The sequence below is a fragment of the Blastomyces gilchristii genome, assembly GCF_000003855.2.
Source record: "Blastomyces gilchristii SLH14081 genomic scaffold supercont1.23, whole genome shotgun sequence".
NCBI classification, from domain to species: Eukaryota; Fungi; Ascomycota; class Eurotiomycetes; order Onygenales; family Ajellomycetaceae; genus Blastomyces; species Blastomyces gilchristii.
This window is the reverse complement of record NW_003101659.1, coordinates 533,569-556,207: the sequence shown is the minus strand read 5'-3', so window position 1 is coordinate 556,207 and position 22,639 is coordinate 533,569. Positions and strand designations below refer to the sequence as shown.

Here is a 22,639-nt window from a genome sequence, read left to right as displayed (position 1 = left end):
AATAAATGGTGTTTACAGCTCCAAAGCTGGTTAATTATTATGTAGAAGAAATACTACTGGGACAAGCTGTTCGGATGATTAGAATATATATACACTTTCCCCCTCGCAAACCCATGGTCCTGCCTGAATCGTGCCGACCAAAAGACCAGCCAGGAACCAGATCACAGATAAGTTAACTACAAAATTCAAGAGGTCTGTAACGAGCTAGCAGCGCGTTGTCCATGTCGGACTTCAGGGATAGCAGCCAATTCTGGGCAACTGGTTTTGAAACGGCTCTCATGCGTTCGCTAGTTTGATTCTGGTGTGATTATAATTGTCAACTTGCTGAGCTTTGGAAACGTGATGGTTGTTCATTTAAAGTTCTCCTCCGTTCGCGCTTTTTTTAAGCTTCGGTAGGGAGGGGCTCTCGGAGAGAAGGATGTCATAAATATAGGAAACGGAAGAACGAAAACGGCGGGAGGGCTGAAAAGTTTTGACGTGCGAAGTAAAGCGCTCTGCAACATGTTGCATCAATTTCTCCCCTCGATCTGAGCAGGTGAGGCTTTGAAGCCGAGCATCCAAGCGGGCGGCTCTAGAAGGCTGTACTGTGTAATATAATATAAGTGTCTCATCTCCCGAAAAAATGGTATCCAAAAAAAGATAAATGGATCAGTAAAGGAAAAGTCTGTCCTTCGCATCTTGCACTACCCATTCGAGCCCCTCGTTCAGGTTACTGCCTGTCATTGCACTGCATGGGAATATTGTCCACTTGTGAGTCTTGATCGCATCAAGCTGTAGCGCCTATCCTCCCGTAGAAACACATCTCAGCAAATTCATATTATCAATGTAAGTTAGACGACACAGGAAAGGATCCAGGTCACACATACCTCTCGAATATCATCTTTGCCCATGCCCCCTTCGACATCGATCTTGTTCAGAAAGACAAGCAAGCTAGCGCCCATAAGTCGCTTTTTGAATCTTTCGTCAGCTCCACCAATCAAATGTGTGTTCTGGATAAAAATTTTCGAACTTACCTCCTCTTGCAGAAGCCCAGCAAGTTCCTCTCTGCAGTCGTCGATTCGGAGGCGATCCGTGGCATCAACCACCCAGATCAAAGCGTCGGTTTTTTCGAAATAATTTCTCCAGTACGACCTCAATGTCTTTTGCCCTCCAACATCCCCTACATGGGAAAAAATATGCCAGTTTTAGAGTTTCCATTTTTTTTCATCTTGTTTTTTTTCCCTTTTGGCTTGCTCGTAAGTTCAGGATGAAAACTTACATATGTTTAACTTGTACCTATTTTCGATAGAACAGATGGCCAGTCAGTCCACTTGGAGTTTATTCAAGTAACCTGCTCAACATGACAAACCACTATACCTACCCTTGGAAATCAATAGATTTGATGATAAAGCCCAGCGTTGGGCTAACAGTGGTGATATCCTCATTCATAATCCTCTTGACAATGGTTGTTTTGCCTGCATTATCAAGCCCTCTTCTGTCAATCAGCGGCAAAGCTTCACAACCATGGCATAACCAAAGGGAAAATGGACTTACAGCATCAGGATTCTCATTTCCTTGTCCTTCAGCCTTGCCTTTCGCAATATAGAAAGCATATTGGCATGCTTTTTGCAGGTGTCTCTGTCTAGCGTTTGGATGTTGCAAGAGTCAAAGGGATTTTTCACGGAGGTAAATATTGTGAGATTTCTCTCATAGAATTAAATACTTAATTATTTCCCGCCCAAACCCAACCCCCAAACCAACCTGAACTCCAGAAACGTATATCTCTATCTCAACGTCTCATTTTCAAAATAGAGACATATAATCCAGCCTAATATTTAGCTAGGTTTATTTATGTTCAATTGATGGCCTGTATCTTTGTTTGGATTTGTCTAGCATATTTCGTATTTCGCCATCTCCAGAGTGATGCGTTTGCTCTCTATGTCCTGCAGTGACACAGTCTACTCTTTCACAGTTTCAACCAGGCACCACCAGCCATCGGAAATACTCATTCTTCCATTGAGTTGATATTGTCACTTCAAAGATATTCCCCAGTGTCTTTCTTTCTATTGATACACACAGCTACACGATCTTCCAACTTCTACATTGGATTCATCAAAACATCCATCATCCTTTATCACTTCTTTCGCCGCTCAGGTAAATCACTGCATAGCCACTCTCTTGCTTTACAACACTGCATCCGCTCTATCTAACTCAAAGAGTATCAATAGGGAGTGATTGTTAGCCATTTGAGGCTGATGACAGTTAGTGCAAGGCCCTCAGGGAGTAGAGGGTTTTGCCATCTGATTCCAGGGCCCTTGGGATAAAGCAACCTGCCCAAGTGGATATCGTACTCTTCCTCGAGTAACCTACATAAGCACCCAGACTTAGGAAGACGCGGCAACACATCAACAATGGAGGGACTCAGGATGTCAAATCACAGGGATCACCTATCATCCGCTGATGAATGGAGTGAAATGTTGACTTCATTCAAAACATTACAGGCCACTTCACAGTCAAGGTATCAGGCAATACGATTATCTCTCAATGAGGCTCCTCGGGCTTTGTCCTCCAAGAAGGACTACACTGTTTTACAAACACCAACACATCAAGAAAGTTCCAATGTCGCCATTGCCAACCCTCCCGATATTAAGACCCAAAACACTCCGGAGGCCTCTGCTGGGCTGCAAACACCTACCTCAAAGAGATTAGATACATCTAGCCTAGCAAAGTCAAATATCGGAATTGCCAACTCTGTCATAGCAGTCATACCCTTAAAAGTTGCGGCTGAGCATGCCCAGGAAACTATTCCCAAGAAGGAAGACGTGACAAGCTCCGGGCATTTCTCCAGTCGACGCCAGTCACTTGTTCCGAAAATCCATCCTGCCTCTGACTCTGATATCATTACTGAAGTGAAGAGAGGTGAGGCGAATTCATAAAGAGTAGGGAAAGTGTTCGGCATACTAACAAACTATGCTCTAGCCATCGCTACTCCCAAGAAGCGGGATCAGGATATGGTAGTTCTATCCCCTTCTCCCACAGGTATTTGCCCCATCGCCATTACATATCCTCAGTATGCTAGCATAACTCAAACGCAATTGGAAATTTACTAAAACAACGAAATGGTTTCAGACGGTTCCGATAAAGTCCTGCTTCCACAGTACAAAAAGAAATACACAGCAGGATCACCTCTGGCCCGAGGTACCCCAGCTACTCCATCAAATAGGCAACAGCCTGCACTACCTGTCCAAAATCCACACGAAATTTCCAATCAGAGGAGCTCGACCACGACCAACTGCCCTGACACCAGTCCCACGAATATAGCCAGCGGAACTGGCTTCCTTAGTGCTAGACGTGCTATACAGAAAATACCGACATCTCATGGACCCCCAAAACCTCCTCAGCTTGCGAACATGAGGCGCAGGAAACCCAAAGTGATTTTGAATGCACCCAACGAGACTTCAATAGGTCCTCTAAAGAAAACTGAAATCGACGACAAACTGGAGCGCCTTCAGAGAGAAGGAAAACAGAAGATTGGTCAGCAGCTCCGTGGCATTGACCTCCACGCAGCTGAAGGGCCTTCGCCCCTTGACCGTGCGCGCCAGGGAGAGGGAAATGATCCAACATCACCTGTCGCCAAGGAAATTTCCCTTGCTCTTGCTAAGCGAGATATTGCAGCATTATCACCCTCTTTACATGATTCTCGGTCAGGTAAGAATTCATCCGGCGATACAGGGCTAGATAATGGTGATTCGTCCGATAAAGCTGCATATCGTACCCCTTTCTCTGAACGTAATTCAGATTATTCAGAGCAAAGGAATAACCATCACTCCATGTCGGGGGGTGATAATCTTTCTATGTCAGTAGTCGACTGGCATCACCGCCCTTGGGACAGTCACTCAGGTCCGAAATATACCCATAGGTTTAAAAATTGGTTGAAGACAGTTGGAGAATTGGATCGCGTCTGGGTTGATACAAACAGCCTAGAGTTCAACGATGCAAACTATCATTCCAGTGGTGGACGTGGCACGTTTCACTCACCGGTAAAGTCACCTATCACATACCTTGATCCGGCCGACCCACAAAGTGCTGCGCATGCGCACGAGACGGCTAGTGGCTATATTCATAATTGGAATTCTCAGCTGAAACGGGAACGACAAGAAGCTAAATGGAAGAAAAATCAGATGGCTATGCAAATGCAGCTCAGTCAGCAATGCCGCCAACCCCTTGCGATAGAAATGAATCCGCACACGCCAAAGTTAAATCTGTACTTGCGACCTATAGAAACGAAGGATATCCCAGGGTTACTTAAGCTGTTCAATTCGTACATTCAAAACACTGTCCGCTGCGTCGACCTAGAGCCACTCTCTTTGGAAAGTTTGGAGGAGCGCATTGCAGAATGCGAGCGAGAGAAATTCCCAGCCCTCGTCGCTGTTGAGCAGAAACCACGCCTAGGTCACGCCCTGAGTGGCGAGGAGGAAGAAATATTCGGTTGCATTCTTGCATGCGACTTCACAGGCCCAGCGACCATCCATCGCTACACTGCAGAGCTGGAACTATTCGTTGACCCCAAATACTGTCGCCTACGCGTTGGAAGTTGCCTCGTTGATAAATTACTGGAAATCTGCGATCCTGACTACTACCCCAACCAGGGATATCATTTTGACTGCGCTGCAGCACAGGCTGACGTGTACCGTGCAGGTAAAAATCGGCAAGTGGCCAGATTAATATTCATTTTACACCACGTTGCGGACAATGATGGCGATTACCAATGGACCAAGGAGTGGCTAGTGAGTAAATTCGGGTTTGAGGAACAGGCCCTATTGAAAGGCACTGGGCTTAAAGAGGGGAAATTGTGAGAGAGCCCATTTTCCACGAGAGTACTTAATATTTGACTTACATGGCTGGACATAAACGGTTCAGCTCCATACGGACACGCAGCATGCTAATCTTTCCCCTTTTTTTGCCTTTTCTTTGGGAATTTTCTAGGTTAAATTCGAGCTATCTGGTTCGCAGTATCAGGTTTATGCCCGAGGAGGCCTAGGTCCCGAATTGTAACCTTCACTAAAAAGCAAATCACTACGCTCACGGCTAAAACGATTCGATGAAACTTCATTCTCGCGGTCTTCTTTTAACTATCGTCTACGCTCTTACAGTTCATGTCTCGTACTCCTATATGGCTCGTGGGTCCTGACCTCTGTTTGGATCCCATCGCGCTTGCCAGCCTACTGCGAAACATACTTGTGTGGTTTTATGTTACTTGAACATTTGCGATTTGGAAGTATATTTGTGTTATTACTCTATTCACATCTCTTTAACCCGTCCCTGTCCCTGTCCTGTTTCTTCACATTCCAAAAGAGTTCAGTTGAAGCAGCGGGGAGTTGGAAGGCGGAGAAGGAAAATGTAGCCCGCCTGCTCAGTATTACAAGGCTGGAACCAGGATAAAAACATGTGATTACTTAGGAAAGAGAACTCAAAAATTAGCGTCTTGTTTCATCTTTTTTAAACTTCATGTTGAATCTTTCAAATGTCATTGGCGCTTAGCAATGTTTGCATTCAATCGTGTTAGCACCCCCACATATTCCAAGGTTTCCTATCACTAAAACTTTATTCCGCCCTATGGGAGCCGAGTCCTGACTCCTAAGTACACGTCTTCTTCATGCCAAGAATACTCAGAAGAGAAGTGGGGCGGAGGAGGGGGAGTTGGGGGGCCTGGACGCCCGGTAGGGGTCGGGCTGGGGGCAAAGAACCGGAATCATAACTGGATATAACTAGAATGGTAAAAGAAAGAAAATGGGCATAGAAAAAGTATCTATGTTCTAATTTATTCTATTCTTAACGAGTGACTCAAATATGCAATCTATCTGTGTCCTATGCTATTCAATCCATCCATAAATTCTGAGAAAAAGAGAAAAGAAAAGAACAGCAAGCCTCCTTGATATCCTCTCTCCCGTACACTAGAGCCATCTAATCCCCTTCTATATTTAAGAGGTAGAACAGTCGCAGCTGCAGCTGAGAGGCAGGCTGCCTGTAGCTCCGATACCCGAGGCAACACCTGAGAGCTTGATCCCTGAGCCTGAAGCGAGAGCGGAAGGCGAGGGCGAAGGAGAGGGCGAAGGAGAGGGCGAAGGAGAGGGCGAAGGAGAGGGCGAAGGAGAGGGCAAAAGTGTAGAGGCGACATCGGGGTCGACTTGCTGGGCCAGAGCAGGCACAGCTGGGGTAGATGAAGCAGATGAACTGGCAGAGGGAGTTTCACTCGATGGTGAAGGGGCGCTGGGAGGCGCATCACCCCCACTCGAACCTTCACCGGGGTTTGGGAATTTAACTTCGTCGCCCTCGACAGTGGTCTTGCCGTTGCCGACGTTTGCAATGTAGATCTCTGGCAGTTTATCAAAGGCGGCTCTATCGCCGCTGCCGCCTTCGATGAGAACCGGGGCACAGTTCATGTACATTTCTCTGTTACCGATTTTGTTGAACCATGTCCATGCGAGGAGAGCTTCTCCACTTGGTGCGTTGGAGGGGATCTTGAAGCCATATTGCTTGTTCAGCGGGCAGCCACCAACGATCGACTCAATGACCCTGAAGGTATTGCCCTGGTCGTAGCTGAGGGAGATCTGGCAGGATCCGCCACCGTGAGCGGCGGTACCCTCGAGCTTGATATCTCCAGACCCGCCAGTCTTGTATATGGCAGAAGGCTTGCTGGCACTATCATGATGATATCCCTTGCAGGGGAAGTCAGAGCCTAGAAGTGAATATGTTAATTGTGCGAAAGGTGTAGATAGACCTCTTTGAAGTAGAAGATGAGTTATGGAAGTTGGGCATGGCATGTGCAACTAACCATCTGCAAGAAGGGGGGAGGTCATGCTGTAATCAACATTCCCGCTGGAGCCATGGCGACTGCGGAAAGGGGCCGGATAGCTCATTTCAATATGAGCAAATGCAGATCCAGCTGCGACAACAAGAGTGAGAAGGCTAAGGGAATGCATATTTGCAAGAAGGAAGGTATAAAGTAAATGCGAGAAAAGTATGTGCCTAAGAAAGAAAGGATTGTATGTGCAGCAAAAAGAGAATGAAGAACCAGCTTCCAAGTCTCAAAGAATGAGAGAAAAGAATGTAATGGATGAATTGGTACAGAGAACGGTGATATGAAAAGGATTCAACATTCCAGGGGGATGAAGGTCCCTATTTATGTCTTTTCTGAATCCCTGATAGTCAGCTGAAATATCCACTGACAAAAAAAAAGTGGAAAGAGAGAGAAGCGGAGAAAAAGTCAGAACGAAGGACACAGTAAAGGAATACAGGCTCCTTCCCACAAATCGTCTCCAAAAATCTCCCGGATGCAATTTTCTCACGACCATCTTGAATTCTAGAAGCCCATTACTCTGTTCCTGGGTTTTACCGATAGGTCGCTTTCCCCTGAACGGGCCCGCTTCCTGGTTGAATATCTAGGATGAGTATAGGTTTTAGCTCGTACCTACCAGCTTCTCGGGTCAGGGGAAAGTCCAGACACAGCAAAGCTTTGAACTAATACTTATTTGCCCGAATATCATGGAACGGTCAGCGATGAGGGATAAACTGCCGGAAGCGGGTCGCCCTCCGCTATGCGGGCGTAACGATGGGAACCCAGGGTATCGGGGTCCGTCGAGAAAACTAAATTTCGTCTGATGCTTGCGAAGGCCTTCATCAAGGGGTACTGGCCAATAGTTCTCCATTTCCTGTCACATTAACCTCTTCTGGCGGGGACAGAAGAGAAAATACGCTTTGTCTGATACTTTGCGAAGGGACCCCGCTAGGGGGAGGTTGGCCAGTGGGTCAATCTTCCCCGTCACATAGACCGTCTGATGAGGCCATTTGAAAAAATAAGCTTCATATGGCGTTTCACCGAAGGAACTACATTAAAGGATATCATCAACCAATGGGCTTTTTGCCCTACCACATTAACACTAGGAGGCGCTGTTTCAACCGCCCTGCAATCGGGTTTATAGTGCCCGGATCTCTACCGTGGTCTAGGCCTGCGAAGCAGCCTTGTCGCCACAACGCCTAGCGAAAGCATGTCCTAACCTCACTTTTCGTCACCCTAACAGGGATTCAAAAGTGAGAAAGCCGTCTCCAGGCGCAGCGCCTCGTCGGGAATTGGTGCCGTGATAACGACGAGGTCGATAAGTTACGCCTTGTGGGCAGTTTATGTCCTGCTAAAATCGTTTAACTTGGTGATTATGTTCTTGTCCCTTGTTAGAAGGCAAGGGGGAAAACGAAGGGAATGGCACCCGGGAAAACACAGTATTCCATCCACCCTTCAGTTTCCTTCGCTCGAGGCAAGTTAAACGGGAGGCCAGAGGTGAAAACCAGACGGGAATGTAGTATGGAAGTGCGGAAACGTGGCTGGTCGTGCGAATTCGGAACTGCTCAGCCAAATCCCGTCTTCAGAGTTTATAGCAAACTTGGTAGCAGCTAAAAGAAGGCCAACCCCAAGAGAACTTGGTCAGAAGAATTAATACATTGCCCTGACTCCCTGTCATTTTGCTTTTGCCTTATTTACCATGGCGGAAAGTCGCTTGATGACATTAACGCAGGCTTGATTCAATATTAAAACGGCTATGGTCTTATTGGAAATATCCATGCCTGCGCACGTCATCCAGATTTTTCCCATTTGATTCCTACAAGCATAATAATAAGTGAGATACTCCTCAAGAAGAGAGGGGGATGTACTGTACCTCGCCCTGGGTTCCAGGATACCAGGCTCCTGATGAGTCAGACTTTACACATACGTTAGAGTCTGAAAATTTTTTGGGAAGAATTTTGGTCTTTTGCGGCCGGATTGGCCACTCTAGTTGTAGATAATTATGTCTTAGATCAATGCCCTGTTTTCGTCGTTGCAAGTCGTTTCACGATGTTGACGTTGGAAAGGGACCAGAAGTTTTGTCACGTGAATTGGGCTGATATTCTGCTGCGCCACACCGCCTTGAACTGGGGAATTTTTCAGCAAGAAGCAAAACACTTTGAGTGATGGATCTTGCGCCGTTGCTACCTTCGTTCAAGCTCCCTTTCCACTTATCAATTTTGTTCCCTTTTAGTTTTTTTGCTATTAATTCCCTCTTGAACTACGGCAATTGAACGCCGACCTTTCAAAGCGGATTCAATGGCACCAATTCCTAGTAAAAAAAGTTCTGGTGATGATTTTATCTTAACTCTATCAGATGGCGAGAATTCGACCCTGCCCAATGGGGATGTCGACTTGGACGAAGCTGGAGATGATGAACTGGTTACCGCGAAACCATCGAAATCAAAATTGAAAGCTTTGGGCACCAAACGGAAAAGGGATGATGAAGTTGTGGCCAATGGAACTCAGAAAAAAAGGTCAAAAAAAGCCCAGAAAGAAGATAGGAAAATACAGCGACCGGGTCATGGTGCGGAGCTTAAGTCGAACTCCGACACTGAACAGGACGCAAACGAGAACGACGATGGGGCCCTGGACCCCGATTTTGAATTCGATGTTGGAGGTGCGGCACACGCCGATCTCGTGGAGGACTTCGATGGCTGGGGACTCGATGAGCGATATGGGATTAAAACTGATGGGAAGGGAAATAAAAAGGCGGTGGATATTGATGATATAATTTCCCGCAGGCGACAGAAGATGAAGCAAAAGTTGGAAAAGCAGAAGACGAAGGAACGGAAGAAAGCCGAAGAAGAGACTGGCGATGAGTTTACTGGGATTGATTCGCCGGATGAAGATGAACCAGCCAATGCTGTGGACTTCGAGGAGGATGAGCTTCTGGCTCCTGATGGATTTGGTATGGGAGCCGCAAGTGAATCAGAGGAGGAAGAAGGTGACCAATCCGCTTTGGTTGAGTCCTCCGACTCTGAAAACTCTGAGGGAGCAGCTGAACCGGATTCCGAGGAAGTGGATTTCGATCACGACTCTGTTGCTTCTCCAGTGCCACATCCTGACGATATTGCCTCAGACGATGACTCTGGCGACGAAAGTGAAGATGCTGCTGAAATCGAAAAGCAGAAGGCCTTCTTTGCCCCTGAAGAGAAAGCATTAACAAACGGCATCCTAGAGCCTGCAAAATCTTTCCAAGCATTTTCACTCTCGAGGCCAATCCTACGAGGTCTCACGTCTGTTGGTTTCACTACCCCTACTCCTATTCAACAGAAAACGATACCAGTTGCACTCCTAGGAAAAGACGTTGTCGGTGGTGCAGTCACGGGGTCCGGTAAAACGGGTGCATTTATCATCCCTATTTTGGAACGTTTACTCTACCGACCCAGAAAGGTCCCGACCAGTCGCGTTGCAATTCTGATGCCCACTCGAGAACTTGCTGTTCAATGTTACAATGTGGCTACAAAACTTGCAACATTCACGGATATCACCTTCTGTCAGTTAGTTGGAGGTTTCAGTCTTAGGGAGCAAGAGAACATCCTGAAAAAGAGACCCGACGTCATTATTGCTACCCCTGGCCGATTTATTGATCATATGAGGAACTCTGCAAGTTTCACAGTCGATACCTTGGAAATCCTTGTTCTCGACGAGGCAGATCGAATGCTGGAAGATGGATTCGCCGACGAGTTGAATGAAATTTTGACTACCATTCCCAAATCCCGACAGACAATGCTCTTCTCCGCTACCATGACAAATAATGTTGACAAACTCATCCGAGTCGGCCTTAACAGACCTGTACGGTTGATGGTGGATGCGAAGAAGCAAACTGTGGGCACCTTGGTACAGGAATTCGTCAGATTACGGCCGGGCAGAGAAGACAAACGGTTAGGCTATCTCATGGTTCTCTGTAAAACCATTTATAAGGACCGTGTTATTATATTTTTCCGGGCCAAAAAGGAAGCGCATCGTGTGCGCATAATTTTCGGGCTCATGGGCCTTAAAGCTGCGGAACTACATGGAAGCATGAGCCAGGAACAGGTATTTTCTTTTTGCTTCTTTTCTTTTTCTTCTTTTAATCTCCTGCTGCCAATTTGCAATATTCCATGGAAACAGAATCTGACTAGTCAATAGCGTATCAAAAGCGTTGAAAGTTTCCGTGATGGCAAGGTTTCCTTCCTTCTCGCCACAGATGTCGCCTCCAGAGGTCTTGATATCAAAGGTGTAGAGACTGTTATTAACTACGAAGCACCACAATCACACGAAATTTACCTTCACCGTGTGGGACGTACGGCGCGTGCAGGACGTTCTGGGCGTGCATGTACGCTTGCTGCAGAGCCAGACCGAAAAGTTGTCAAAGCTGCCGTGAAAACTGGTCGAGCACAGGGAGCCAAGATCGTAAGCCGACCTATTGACTCAGCAGAAGCGGACAAGTGGGCCGCTAAGGTAGAGGAGATGCAGGAAGAGGTCAAAGAGATTCTGAAGGAGGAGAAGGAGGAGAAACAGCTAGCTCAGGCTGAAATGGAAGTCACCCGCGGCAGCAATCTGATCAACCACGAGAAGGAGATCATGTCCAGGCCCAAACGTACTTGGTTTGAAACCGAGAAGGAAAAACTGCAAGCTAAGCAGCGCTCTCTTGAAGAGTTGAATGGGCCGAGTAAGAAGAAGAAAGGCAAGCTTAGCGGAAAGGATAAAAAGAAACTTGACGACACCCGCGAAAGGAAAGAAGGGAAAGTGTGGAAGAAAGGCAAAGCTGAGCGTGAGGCCCCGGCTAAGGGTCCAGCGAAGCTTAAAGATGGACAAAAGGGCAAGAGAAAGGCCAAACCAAAGGCTAGAGGGAAACCCCCCAGGCGATGAGCTGTAAACCAATGAGCCGTTTTGATCGCGGGCAACATCAATGTTAGCTACTTGCATTAGCTTTGTACTGTACATGTACATTACATGTACACTTGTTGATTTTCAAATATCGTCTTACATCATACAATACTATTTCGCTTTACTACGGCTTAATCTCCTGGTTGATTTCCAATCTTTCTGACATTGCCCTATATAACATCAATAATTGACATATTGTATTGGCCTCTGCTGGCTGCCCTGTCCAGGGCGAAGTGATTTCCTGAAAGCATCAATTAGGGCAGAAGCGGTCACGTGGAAGGATTCCGTGCTGACTCATCGGCATCTCCCCGCAATCCGATTTCGGCTGCAGAAAATTTGCGGTGAACGCCACTGACTCATTGCGGCGAAGGGAATATAATAACAATCTCTGAGTCTTCATTATCTACTTAAAAGACCATTCTTTCTAATAGTTGCCCGTTGATTGCTTGGGTTTCGTTGGTATAAGTCCCTTGTTAGGCGTTATTATTATATCCCTCTTCTATCCACACCCGCAGCTTAATCAGTAACACCCCTCACCACCCCTCCTCCCCCGCCCAGCTTAACCAGGAACAACGCAGTTTAATCATTCACGATGCCAATGTAGGGTTATACCCCCCTCCTATTATAGCGCATGCTGAACTTGAAAGCTAACACTGCCCAATTAGGCTTAAGGACCCCTCGAAAAAATATAGGCGCTTCAAGCCCTTGGATCTTCCCAATCGGCAATGGCCTTCAAAGACGCTGGACAAGCCCCCCCGGTGGTTGGCTACTGACCTCAGAGATGGCAACCAGAGCTTGGTCGACCCCATGGTTCGTATGAAATTGAGATGCTCCTCGGCTCAAAAGCTTATTCTTTTCTTTTCGTCCATCAAATAACTAGACTAACCAGTGTATTGGACGGCTTTCAGGATGGGGACCAAAAGCTTCGGTATTTCAGAATGCTTGTAGAGATTGGATACAAGGAAATTGAGATCTCATTTCCATCAGCTTCGCAAACAGATTATGATTTCACTCGACGTCTTATCGAGAACCCCGATGAGGTACCAGACGATGTTTGGCTACAAGTTCTTTGCCCTTGCCGGGAAGACTTCATTCGACGGACAGTTGATTCCCTCAAAGGGGCCAAAAAGGCCATCCTTCATCTCTACCTTGCAACAAGCGAATGCTTCCGCAGAATAGTATTCGGCATGTCGAAACAAGAGAGCTTGGAGATGGCTGTACGATGCACGAAGTACGCTCGTTCGATCACAAAGGACGACCCTTCAACTGCAGGAACCGAGTGGCTTTTCGAGTTTTCACCTGAAACCTTTTCAGATACGGATCCTGATTTCGTCCTCGAAGTTTGTGAGGCAGTGAAAGCCGCTTGGGAGCCAACAGAAGAAGCGCCACTCATCTTTAACCTTCCTGCTACCGTCGAAATGTCCACCCCCAACGTTTATGCGGATCAAATTGAGTACTTCTCGACACGCATCTCCGAGAGAGAGAAAGTCTGCGTATCTCTACATCCGCATAATGACCGCGGATGCGCAATTGCAGCAGCAGAGTTGGCACAGATGGCTGGTGCTCAGCGGGTTGAAGGCACCTTGTTCGGAAATGGAGAACGAACCGGAAACGTCGATTTAGTCACTCTGGCCCTCAACCTCTATACACAGGGAATCTCCCCAGGGGTGGATTTCTCAGATATCAACTCCATTATAAAGGTAGTGGAGGAAAGCAACAAAATCCCAGTGAATGAAAGATGGCCTTATGGTGGACAATTGGTCGTTTGCGCCTTCAGCGGCAGTCATCAAGATGCTATCAAGAAGGGCTTCCAGCTTCGTGAAAAGACCAACGCAACGGGCGAGGATAGGTGGCAAATACCCTACCTCCCCATTGACCCAGAAGATATCGGTCGCAACTACGAAGCCATCATCCGTGTCAACTCACAGAGTGGCAAAGGTGGCGTTGCCTGGGTTATCCTCCGCAGTCTTGAACTGGATCTTCCCCGCGGGCTACAAGTTGCATTCAGCAAAGTCATTCAGAAGCAAGCCGACAAGCTTGGCCGTGAGCTCCTGCCCAAAGAAATCGTCTCCCTTTTTGAAGAGGCCTACCATCTCAAGCAAAACGCCCGTTTCTCCCTGGTAGACTACAACATCACCACCGACCGTTCACAGTCCCCCGCACCTCCAGAGCCCGGTAAAGCACTCAACACCAAGAACCTCAAGCGACGCTTTGCTGGCATTATTGAAATCGACGGTATGCAACACGCCATCGTCGGCGTCGGCACCGGTGCCATTTCTTCCCTCGCGAACGCCCTAAAATCCCTAGGCATTGACCTCGACGTTGTCGACTACAAGGAACACGCTATCGGGGCCCATAAAAACACCAAAGCCGCAACATACATCGAGTGCACGTCCTCATGTAGTCCAGACAAGGTCTGGGGTGTTGGTATCCACCAGGACGTTGTCCAGGCGAGTTTGACTGCGCTTCTGAGCGCTGCTAGCTCCGTAAGCCCACTACCCCAATTTCGTTAACATTCTTAATCCCCATTCCCGCCGATCCAGTCAACCCCAACTAACAACGTAATTGCTTTTGTTTTTCTTGCTGATACAGTTCCTCACGTCTCGGGCATCTACCCCCGCGCCATTCCGCCCCGCCAATGTAAAACCACTTACAGAAGCAGATCTTGAAGCTCTGGAGCAGATGCAAGGCCATACCGGACCAGCCCGAGCTTTGGTACCCGACAACGCTAATGTTGGCGTAGCACTTGCGCAGCAAAAGGTGGATATCGAGAAACTGGAAGCCCAGGCGAATAACCTGGGTTCTGTAAAGCAAGGATAACCATCTTCTTCTTCTTTTATTTTTTCTTTAAGAAGAAGAAGAGAAACTTATTTATACGCAAGAAAGGCAGGCATAAGATAGAGAGAAGGGCCTTCAAGCATCATGATAATAAGTAGGGTAGGGCGAAAATTTTGTTCGTCATATTGGGAATCACACTCATAAAAATTTTTATATCCTGTTCGGTCAAATCGTCTACGGATATATTTTTTTTTTCTTGATTTTTTCTGGTTACGTCTAAAAAGCAAGCTTTGGAAATTGCTTGATTCACGGAGATAAAAGCATGCAATGCGATATGGATAAGAATAGGCCCCAACGGGATTTAAGGGTCGACGAATTTTTACGATTTAATTTTTTAATAATTCATTCTTTTCTCCCTTTTTTTTTTTGAACTTTGACTCATAATCTGTACTTCAAAAACATTTTGATACTTCTAGAAATTTATACCCGCACCACAGCGATCTACCTCTCCTATCGTTATGCCCAGCCTGCTAGTGATCGCATGACCATATCCAGCGGCTAGACGCGGAGGATCTATAAGAAAGAAAAAAAGCTTTGTATTGCAATCCCATGCGCGGATTAGATTTCTCCGGCCGGTAGCCATAGTAAAACTTGCAAGATCCTATAGTCATTAGATAAATAGGGAATCATAGATGAAGAAGACCCCTCGACCCTACACCAATTAAAATAAAAATAAAAATCATAGTCTAATAGCAAAAAAAGAGGCCAACAAGCATGAAAATGCCAAACTACCTCAGAACGATGCGCATGGGATGTATGTACAGCACAGCAATTCATCATATAGAGATAGTTGGGGTCAAGGAACTTTAACGCAGGGATATATTGGGGAGTATATTTAAAAAACACAAAAACAACGGGGTCATATACATGGGGAAAACTCAAATTAATACTTCTTCCCTCCAAAAAGGCAACGCGTTTCACGCCCGAACAACATTTTAAAATGATAAATAGCGGCATACATAGCCTGTAAAAACAACCAAAGAAGCAAAATGTGGCCAAAAGCGTTTCATTATCACCCTTTCCATAATCGATGTTGAAGAGAAACTGTGATATGCACAAGACTTAATTATCGCCTCTCCTGATTCTGGCTCTGATTCTGATACAATATCGCCTCCTCTGGCCAATCATTTCCCAAGTAGTCCTGCCGCCGATATTGGTCGGTGTCACATTGATTTTGGCCTTGCCGCTGTCCATGGCCCTGGTTTTGAGGAAGGTCATAACCATGCGTAGAACCTGCCATTTGCGGTTGATGGTGGAGATAGCTATATCTCGCCTGCTGGCTGGGAAGTGAATCTCTGCTATCGGGATGCGGGTTGGGATTGCTATGGTTATTTTCGGGGGGGATGATGTCCAAGGACGGGATGGGGCCTTGAGGATGCTGCTGCGAGTGCTGGTGGTGGTTTTGACCTGCGCTTTGACCTGGAGTGCCACTTGATAAGTAGGCGTCGATATCAAAATGGTCGTAACTTGTGCGTGGATCATCGTCCCCATTATTATCATTCTGGTAATGGACATCTCCTGCGGCTAATGGACCAGCAACAGGAAGGCTGGTGTACTTATTATTATTATTATTATTATCCTGGTCGTCGGGCTCTTCCGGGTTCACAATGGCCAGACGAGTGGGCCTTTCAGCAGGTTCATCATCATCGTACTCATAATCATCAAAGAAGTCTTTCGATTTATCGTCGAAAGGGAAGTCGTAGTTCAAGGGGTTGTAGGAGTTGCGGGCAGTGTTCAGGTTATCATCATTTTCGCGAAACGAGGCTGCGCGGGGCTCAGGACTAGCTGCGGTTGCGGGCAGAGTGAAGGATTCAGCAGGCTCTGCTGGGACTGGACGTTCAACAGCGGAGGCGGACTCTACTTGGCGTGGCGGAGCAGTGACTTCAGGTTCTTGATGCGGGGTTGGATGTCGACTTCCGGTTTCGGCGGTGCTGGGAACTCTAGGGGCTGTCCGGGTACGTTCAGGCAGGTCTATGAGGTGGCTGTCGAACCCTTCACCGTCGCGAATATTGAACTGCGCAATGGTTTGCATCTTTCGAGTCACCCAAGAAGCTAGAATCTTGCCTCTTTGCTTCTCACCCAGGCGGGATCGAGGGAAATCACCCCGTGGCACAAATGCAATAATATCTGCCACAACCTGATGCTCATTAAGAATTGCATTCAGGATCACGGGGACTAAAGAAGCTAAGTATGCTTTTCGGGTAACTTCAATGAGAGCTACCACGAGATTGCCAGCTTGGAATACGGCGCTTTGGGGCAGTTAGCAGACGAAAACCTAATAAATACATCAAAGGGAGAAAAAAAATAAAAATAAAAAATAACACCCACCTTCCACCAGGGACGACGTTACGATGACATTTTTCAATTGTCGACTCAATGTCCACGGGGAAATGGTTGAGACCATTGATTTCAAAAGTCTCCCCAATGCCTCCCAAAATAAACAGAACTTGCATCTCCACCGGTTGGCCGCCAGGACCGATTGGCCGCGTGACAGTATGCAAGAATCCCAAATCGCCAGTGCGAACATAGACAGCTGAAGGGTCTCCATCAACCACACGACCTCTAAACCTCTCCAAGTCAAACTCCTGCTTCGTCCCGTAGAATGATTTTGCGCACGCTTCAGACTGGACCCAGATTTCGCCATACTCACCCACGTGGGCAAGGCAAGAAGTATCGGGGTTGACAATGGCGATTTGCGTGCTCACAGGTACCATCCCTGAATCTTGCACTAGCAAAGCATTTGGCTCAGAGTCCGGGTCAACAGGATAGATTAGGCCCTGACGAAGGTACTTGGTATCCAGCCACAGCTCGATAGGCTCTATACACATGTAAGAGCGGGACACAATCATAGGATTAAGAACATGCGAGTAGATTGTGTTGATAGCGGTCCGGTCGAGCCCTGCAGCGGCAAAATGCAAACGAATTTTTTGATCTGTGGGGTGTCGGAATTAGCCTCTCGAACTACTGTAAGACAGGGGGGGGTGGACGTACAAATATCCGCCCTGGGTCTGCCGTCAGATGCAATCATCAAATTCTTCAATTCATGCAACTGGAACCCCTTCGCGGCCATGCTGCCCATGGCGTAATCCAACATTTGACTCGTTGCATAAGTGTCTTTGATCTTGTACCTTGCCAATGCAAGGAAAAGGGAGATTGGATTAGTGGCATAATCAACGGGGGAGAAGAGGTAAGTCGGAGCACCTATCCATTACACCATCAGTTTAACTCCTTATTGGTATTATTGCGATAAGAACGAAAAAGTAAGCTCAAACGTAGGAGGAAAACTTACCGACATAAACCCCCATCAAACAGGTGTGTATGAAGCCGAGACCTATCGTACTACGGACACTACCTAACACTGGGCGAGAGCTCGTCATTTGGCAAGTTTCCTTCTGCACCTTACACATTCCCATAATTGTATCATGTCCAATATGGACGGACATTCTCCTTTGATCAGGGGTCCAATACGTCCAAACCATCGCCGGCTTGCCAGACTGGAGCCACTCCTGTTTCATGGTCAATCCAAGGTGGCGGCAGCCGTGTGATTGCTTCGGTGGCCTCCCCGTATTGTACGTGGAAGGAAGATTGATGCGAAGGACATTGGCTGACTGTTTTATATGTTGAGAAATTGCCTTTTGCTTCAACAAATCGTTTACATCGCTATTGACAAGAATTGCCCGGACGTGAAAGTCGGCGACTAGATGAAGGAATGCTGGAGCATCTTCTGAGAGGCGGTTCTGGTCGATAGGCGCCATTGGTAGGGCAACCACGCCAAGACAGAAACAGGCATGGACGGCGTAAACAAACTCCTCAGAGTGCGTATACATGAGAATGACATGGTCACCAGGCTTGAGTTTAACCTTATTCTTCAGATACATAGCAACCCCTGCAACCTTCGTATCGAATTTCTTCCATGTAATTCCCTTGCCCTCTCTACCACGCCCGTCAATAGAACAATAAGAAAGTTCCTCCGCTTGTTGTGCAACCCGCCACTGCAGCAGGTCAACAATACTGTTGAAATTGTTCAATGGGGTAGAAGTCCGGTCGTCCATCACGACATCTCGGTAGTCAACGCCTGAGTATTGTTTGTCCTGCATCACAAGGGCACCTTGTCGAGCAGCCGACGACGTGGGCGACCATATTCCGCCTACAGGATCAACCCCGATGGGAAGGTTCAAAACAGACCTTTCGACGCCGAACTTCACATGGACGCACGGCAGTGAACCGTTGTCAAATTCTTTGCGGCATAACATATTTCCAATTTCCTGTCGTCCGTTCTTCGTGACTCGTGGCAGCGTGTTCGGGGCAGTGATCATGATGCAGAATACCCGAAGGTGATGCTCTTGGTACAGGACCTCTGCACACCGTTCAGCAAGCGAATCCAAGAGGGCTATGTCTAGTTGTCTCGGCGGCCCTCCAGAGGTGGTCGGTGCGGTTGAAGCAGCGTAAGATTCTAAAAGGACGACAGGTAAATGCTCATCATTAACAAACACATCGAACGCCGAGCAGTCGTGGATTTTAGGTACATTCTTCATGATGCTGATAATCAGGTGTTGGACGAAGAAATAGCGGTGCTCTGTAGCCTCTGTTCCGTGCTCAACCCACTCGACCTTTTGGCGCAATCGGTCTTCGTACAGGCCGAGAACAAATATTTTGCCTTCGATAATACATCCCAAAAGCCCAGTGCGAAGAAATTCGGGCTCCACAACCATGGGAGTAGGGCTACCACCCTGGAATCGATAGGGTCGAGCATGGAATATCGCCTCAGTATGTTTCGGTAGCGCCCAAAAGCCGCCCGAAAGTGAAGGTGAGTCGACCCAGATCTCGCCAATGATGTTCGGAGTGCAAAGTAATCCAGTCTCCGGATCAACGATAGCCAACGTGGCATCGGGAAGAGGGTATCCAAAAGCACCAACTCGAACAGTATTAGGCATGGTTTCAGCCTGCTTCCGCGCTTCCTCCCCCATCGCCAACACGACAACTTCGTTATTCTTAAGAGCCTCCTTGTCAAGTAGAACCTCATCCAAATCAGCTCTAGCACTTTTAGACTCCTTTTGGGTCGGAACAGCAGTTCCACCAATCAAACTGCTTCCAAACCCGGGCTTAGACGTTTCAGTCTTCTCCTCCTTCTTTGTTTCATTTGATTCAGCTGGTCCTGCAGGGTCCATCTCGTGCGTAAGAGGACATCCCATTCGCTCCTCACCACCAAGCCAATCGCGAACGCTTATAACCATGCCACCATGTTCGGGCAGGCAGAGCATTGGAGCAACTAACTCTCTGGCACGCGGATTGCGAAGAGGACGCAGCCATCTGTCGGCCAAAATCTCATGGAATTCAGGGTCGACGGTGAGAGCATCGATCAGACAGAGCTTTAGGCTGGAGAAATTCGGCTCAGTGCCCTTCTTGAAATTCCTAGTTGCCATTGGATCTTGCTGGTAATTGTAAGCAGCACGTTTCAAGCCTGGGTAATCGGCTGCCATAAGTGTAGCCCTGTATTTGGTGATTAAACTAGCGTAGAGACCAGGTGTCTCGACAGCCCGAGCTTCTAGCCAGACAGTGGTATGCCCACCGTACACCGTAAGAAGAACACCCAGGATCATACCTATGCTCTGTCTGGGATCAAGATAACTGATTAAGGTTTCACCATGCGGTTTGGCCTGGCGTGTGCCATCAGGAGATGCAGATGCCACTATCGCACTAAGGCAAGTCATCTGGTGCATTATTGTTCGGTGGCTCATCACAACTCCGCGCAAATCGCCAGTAGGAGCTCTTGAGAACTCGATATAGGCTAAGTCAGGAACAACAAGGGCAGGAGTATCATCTTTCTTCTTTGGATGGTAACTTCCAAACTCATTAGTCTTCCACCATTCCACTCCTCTGGGCCAAGTGAGCTTCTGGGTTGTGATATCTCTCTGGAAGTTTTTAAGGTTGTTCTCAGTAGTCAAAGCGAGATGAGCCTGGGTAGATGTGAGGATAACGTTGAGGTTAGCGTAATCTTCAAGATTGTTGATCGGGACAGCCACCACCCCTGCAATAAAACAACCCAGAATCGCAACGGCAAACTCAATCACCTCAGCGTCTCGGTATATGAGCGCCACCCGATCTCCTCGATACAAGCTGCTTTTGTCACGTATGACTTGCGCAACTTTCTCCGCCCGACTCCCCAGCTTTTCCCATGTAATTGACGCGATTTCCTTTCCGCGCTGATCCAGTACCCAGTAAGCTGGCTGTTTTGGATGAGTCCGTGCACGATGCCGCACGACTGCGGGTAAATTATCGAACTGCGACATAGAAACATTAGGATTGTGAGGATCATGGACTTCACAGGTCACATCTCGGGGTTCGAGGGGCAACAGGTGATCGACGACTGGCCCATGCGACATGTCGACTGCATTCATGAATGGTGGCGCCATATTGGCGGTTGGAGAAAAAGGTTCGGTTTGGGTCTGGCTTGAGTATCGGTGGTAGCCGCCGCCGTAGCTGTCTCTGTGATCCTCACTTTGTTGGCCCGCGAAGTCCGAGAAAAACGCCTGCTGTGAGTCGAGCATGGTAGACTGTCGCGTAGGCCCTCCGCTACTACCTGGCGGGCCGTACACACTAGCATGCGGATCGCCATAGTCGGGCTGATCGGTTGGGTTAAATGCGTAATTGTGGCTTCGTAGGGTGCCTGATCGGGAGGAGTCGTTATTCCCCGGCTGGCCGGGACCTTTAGGGAGGAAAAGAGAATCATAGGACGCCGACGACGGCTGCCTCTCAGATCGGAACGAAAAACCCAGTTCTCTTTCCTGGATTTGCGCCAACTGGTTCCCGCTTTGCATCGAATGGGAAGCACTCCCAATAGAATCTCTTGCACTCATGCTGTCCGTGGCTATGCGTTCCTGCTCTCTACCAATAAAATTGGCAGGCAGGGAGTCCGAATGGCGGCGTTCATCTGACAGAGTCGAACTGGCAGGACGACTGCCTTGCGACGACGATGGAGGGGAGTATATACCAAGTTGAGAGACCCGATGGCCAGCAACTGTTGGACTCCCGATTCTCAAGCCTCTATCTGCGCGCTTGCTGTTATTCGAGGATAGGTAGTGGGATAGAATTAGGGTGCGACGCTTTTCGTATCTTCATAAAACGTCAACTAGATGCTACAAACCAAAAAGCTTTGACAAACCAACCCCCCCTCCCTTCTTCATCTTCCTTTTGTTCTCACTTGTCTTTTAACTTCTCCTCCTTGTTTGTCGTCTTTGAAACCAAATGCCATAGAGCGACCGGCGTCTAACCGGCGTCTAACCGGCTAGGACCATGCGCACCACTGACCCCGGGGGCAGGAAGAGACAAGAGGGAATAGGCAGAAAGAATGGAAGCGACGGAAATTTTGCTTACCCTTTTTGAGTGATCTCACCGTCCTACAAGGAACCCGGGATGTTTATCAGTCACTGTCATGGGAACCAGAACTTGCAGGATGTCACGGTAGTACTCACCTCCAACTCCTGGTCCAGCTGCCGCAGCGCGATCTGCAACTCCGCGTTCTCCTCAGCCATAATCGCGGCGAGTTGGCGGCTAGGGAACAGTCAGAGTAACGAAACCTCCCAGAGAACTGACTGATGGAGCATTAGCAGGAGCAGAATTTCAGGACATCGGAGGACCGGCCTGCCCAGGTCGATGAGAAACACAGCCGGTTGTTGTGCGCACGACTTGGGGGAAGATAGGGTTGGTGAAACTCGTGTGTCAGGGACAAAGCGGTCGGAGTTTGTCTCAAGCCCGCTCCTCGAGGCTGAAACACGCGGCGGCTGACGCACAAACGTTTTTGCGGGGTTGAAGCAAGATAGGCCGCTTTGTTTCGCGGAATGGCTGAGCTTAACTGATATTTCCTCAGTAGGTAACTAGTGTAGTGGGATGTTCTGGGCATCAGTTTTGAGGCATCATTCCTCATTTACTTTGACGATAACCAAACCCATGAATATATCTATATGTAGAACTTGGGTTCCTTTATCTAACAAGAAAAGCCAGAGAAATAATCAGGTGGTATGACTTTCGAATTACAGAGAACAGGTGCACAGCCACATTTGTAAAGCCAAT

The 22,639-nt window shown here is 47.8% G+C and overlaps 6 protein-coding genes across 9 annotated transcripts; 3 read left to right on the top strand and 3 right to left on the bottom strand.

Moving 5' to 3' along the window:
* Nucleotides 1-6: 6 nt before the first annotated feature.
* On the bottom strand, nt 7-1,650 carry BDBG_08393 (ADP-ribosylation factor-like 2). Its single transcript, XM_002621316.2, has 6 exons — nt 1,534-1,650; nt 1,361-1,471; nt 1,259-1,275; nt 1,014-1,159; nt 867-947; nt 7-780 (listed from the first exon to the last, which is right to left on the bottom strand). Exons 1-6 carry the CDS (start codon nt 1,590-1,592, stop codon nt 649-651), a joined length of 546 nt encoding a protein of 181 aa, XP_002621362.1. The 5' UTR covers nt 1,593-1,650; the 3' UTR covers nt 7-648.
* Nucleotides 457-6,013, top strand: BDBG_08392. 4 transcript variants are annotated; one of them, XM_002621315.2, is made up of 6 exons: nt 457-1,124; nt 1,294-2,133; nt 2,208-2,898; nt 2,959-3,018; nt 3,109-4,831; nt 4,966-5,850. In XM_002621315.2, exons 3-6 carry the CDS (start codon nt 2,391-2,393, stop codon nt 5,018-5,020), a joined length of 2,346 nt encoding a protein of 781 aa, XP_002621361.2. In that variant the 5' UTR covers nt 457-1,124; nt 1,294-2,133; nt 2,208-2,390; the 3' UTR covers nt 5,021-5,850. The 4 variants fall into 4 exon arrangements, with proteins under 4 accessions (XP_002621361.2, XP_031580723.1, XP_031580724.1 ...); XM_031723539.1 differs by having other exon boundaries at nt 645-1,665; nt 1,823-2,133; nt 3,109-6,013; XM_031723540.1 differs by having other exon boundaries at nt 664-825; nt 1,026-2,133; nt 3,109-6,013.
* BDBG_08391 (DNA-directed RNA polymerase) lies at nt 5,207-8,919 on the bottom strand. The gene is made up of 4 exons (XM_002621314.2): nt 8,691-8,919; nt 8,516-8,633; nt 6,815-8,453; nt 5,207-6,718 (listed from the first exon to the last, which is right to left on the bottom strand). Exons 3-4 carry the CDS (start codon nt 6,960-6,962, stop codon nt 5,961-5,963), a joined length of 906 nt encoding a protein of 301 aa, XP_002621360.1. The 5' UTR covers nt 6,963-8,453; nt 8,516-8,633; nt 8,691-8,919; the 3' UTR covers nt 5,207-5,960.
* Nucleotides 8,104-11,875, top strand: BDBG_08390 (2-isopropylmalate synthase). The gene is made up of 2 exons (XM_002621313.2): nt 8,104-10,897; nt 10,991-11,875. Exons 1-2 carry the CDS (start codon nt 9,116-9,118, stop codon nt 11,711-11,713), a joined length of 2,505 nt encoding a protein of 834 aa, XP_002621359.1. The 5' UTR covers nt 8,104-9,115; the 3' UTR covers nt 11,714-11,875.
* Nucleotides 11,876-12,078: 203 nt separating this feature from the next.
* Nucleotides 12,079-14,962, top strand: BDBG_08389 (2-isopropylmalate synthase). Its single transcript, XM_002621312.2, has 4 exons — nt 12,079-12,331; nt 12,397-12,541; nt 12,640-14,217; nt 14,324-14,962. Exons 1-4 carry the CDS (start codon nt 12,324-12,326, stop codon nt 14,549-14,551), a joined length of 1,959 nt encoding a protein of 652 aa, XP_002621358.1. The 5' UTR covers nt 12,079-12,323; the 3' UTR covers nt 14,552-14,962.
* BDBG_08388 (AMP binding domain-containing protein) lies at nt 14,814-22,568 on the bottom strand. The gene is made up of 6 exons (XM_002621311.2): nt 22,042-22,568; nt 21,944-21,966; nt 17,859-21,682; nt 17,561-17,770; nt 16,898-17,501; nt 14,814-16,818 (listed from the first exon to the last, which is right to left on the bottom strand). Exons 1-6 carry the CDS (start codon nt 22,099-22,101, stop codon nt 15,636-15,638), a joined length of 5,904 nt encoding a protein of 1,967 aa, XP_002621357.1. The 5' UTR covers nt 22,102-22,568; the 3' UTR covers nt 14,814-15,635.
* Nucleotides 22,569-22,639: the final 71 nt, after the last annotated feature.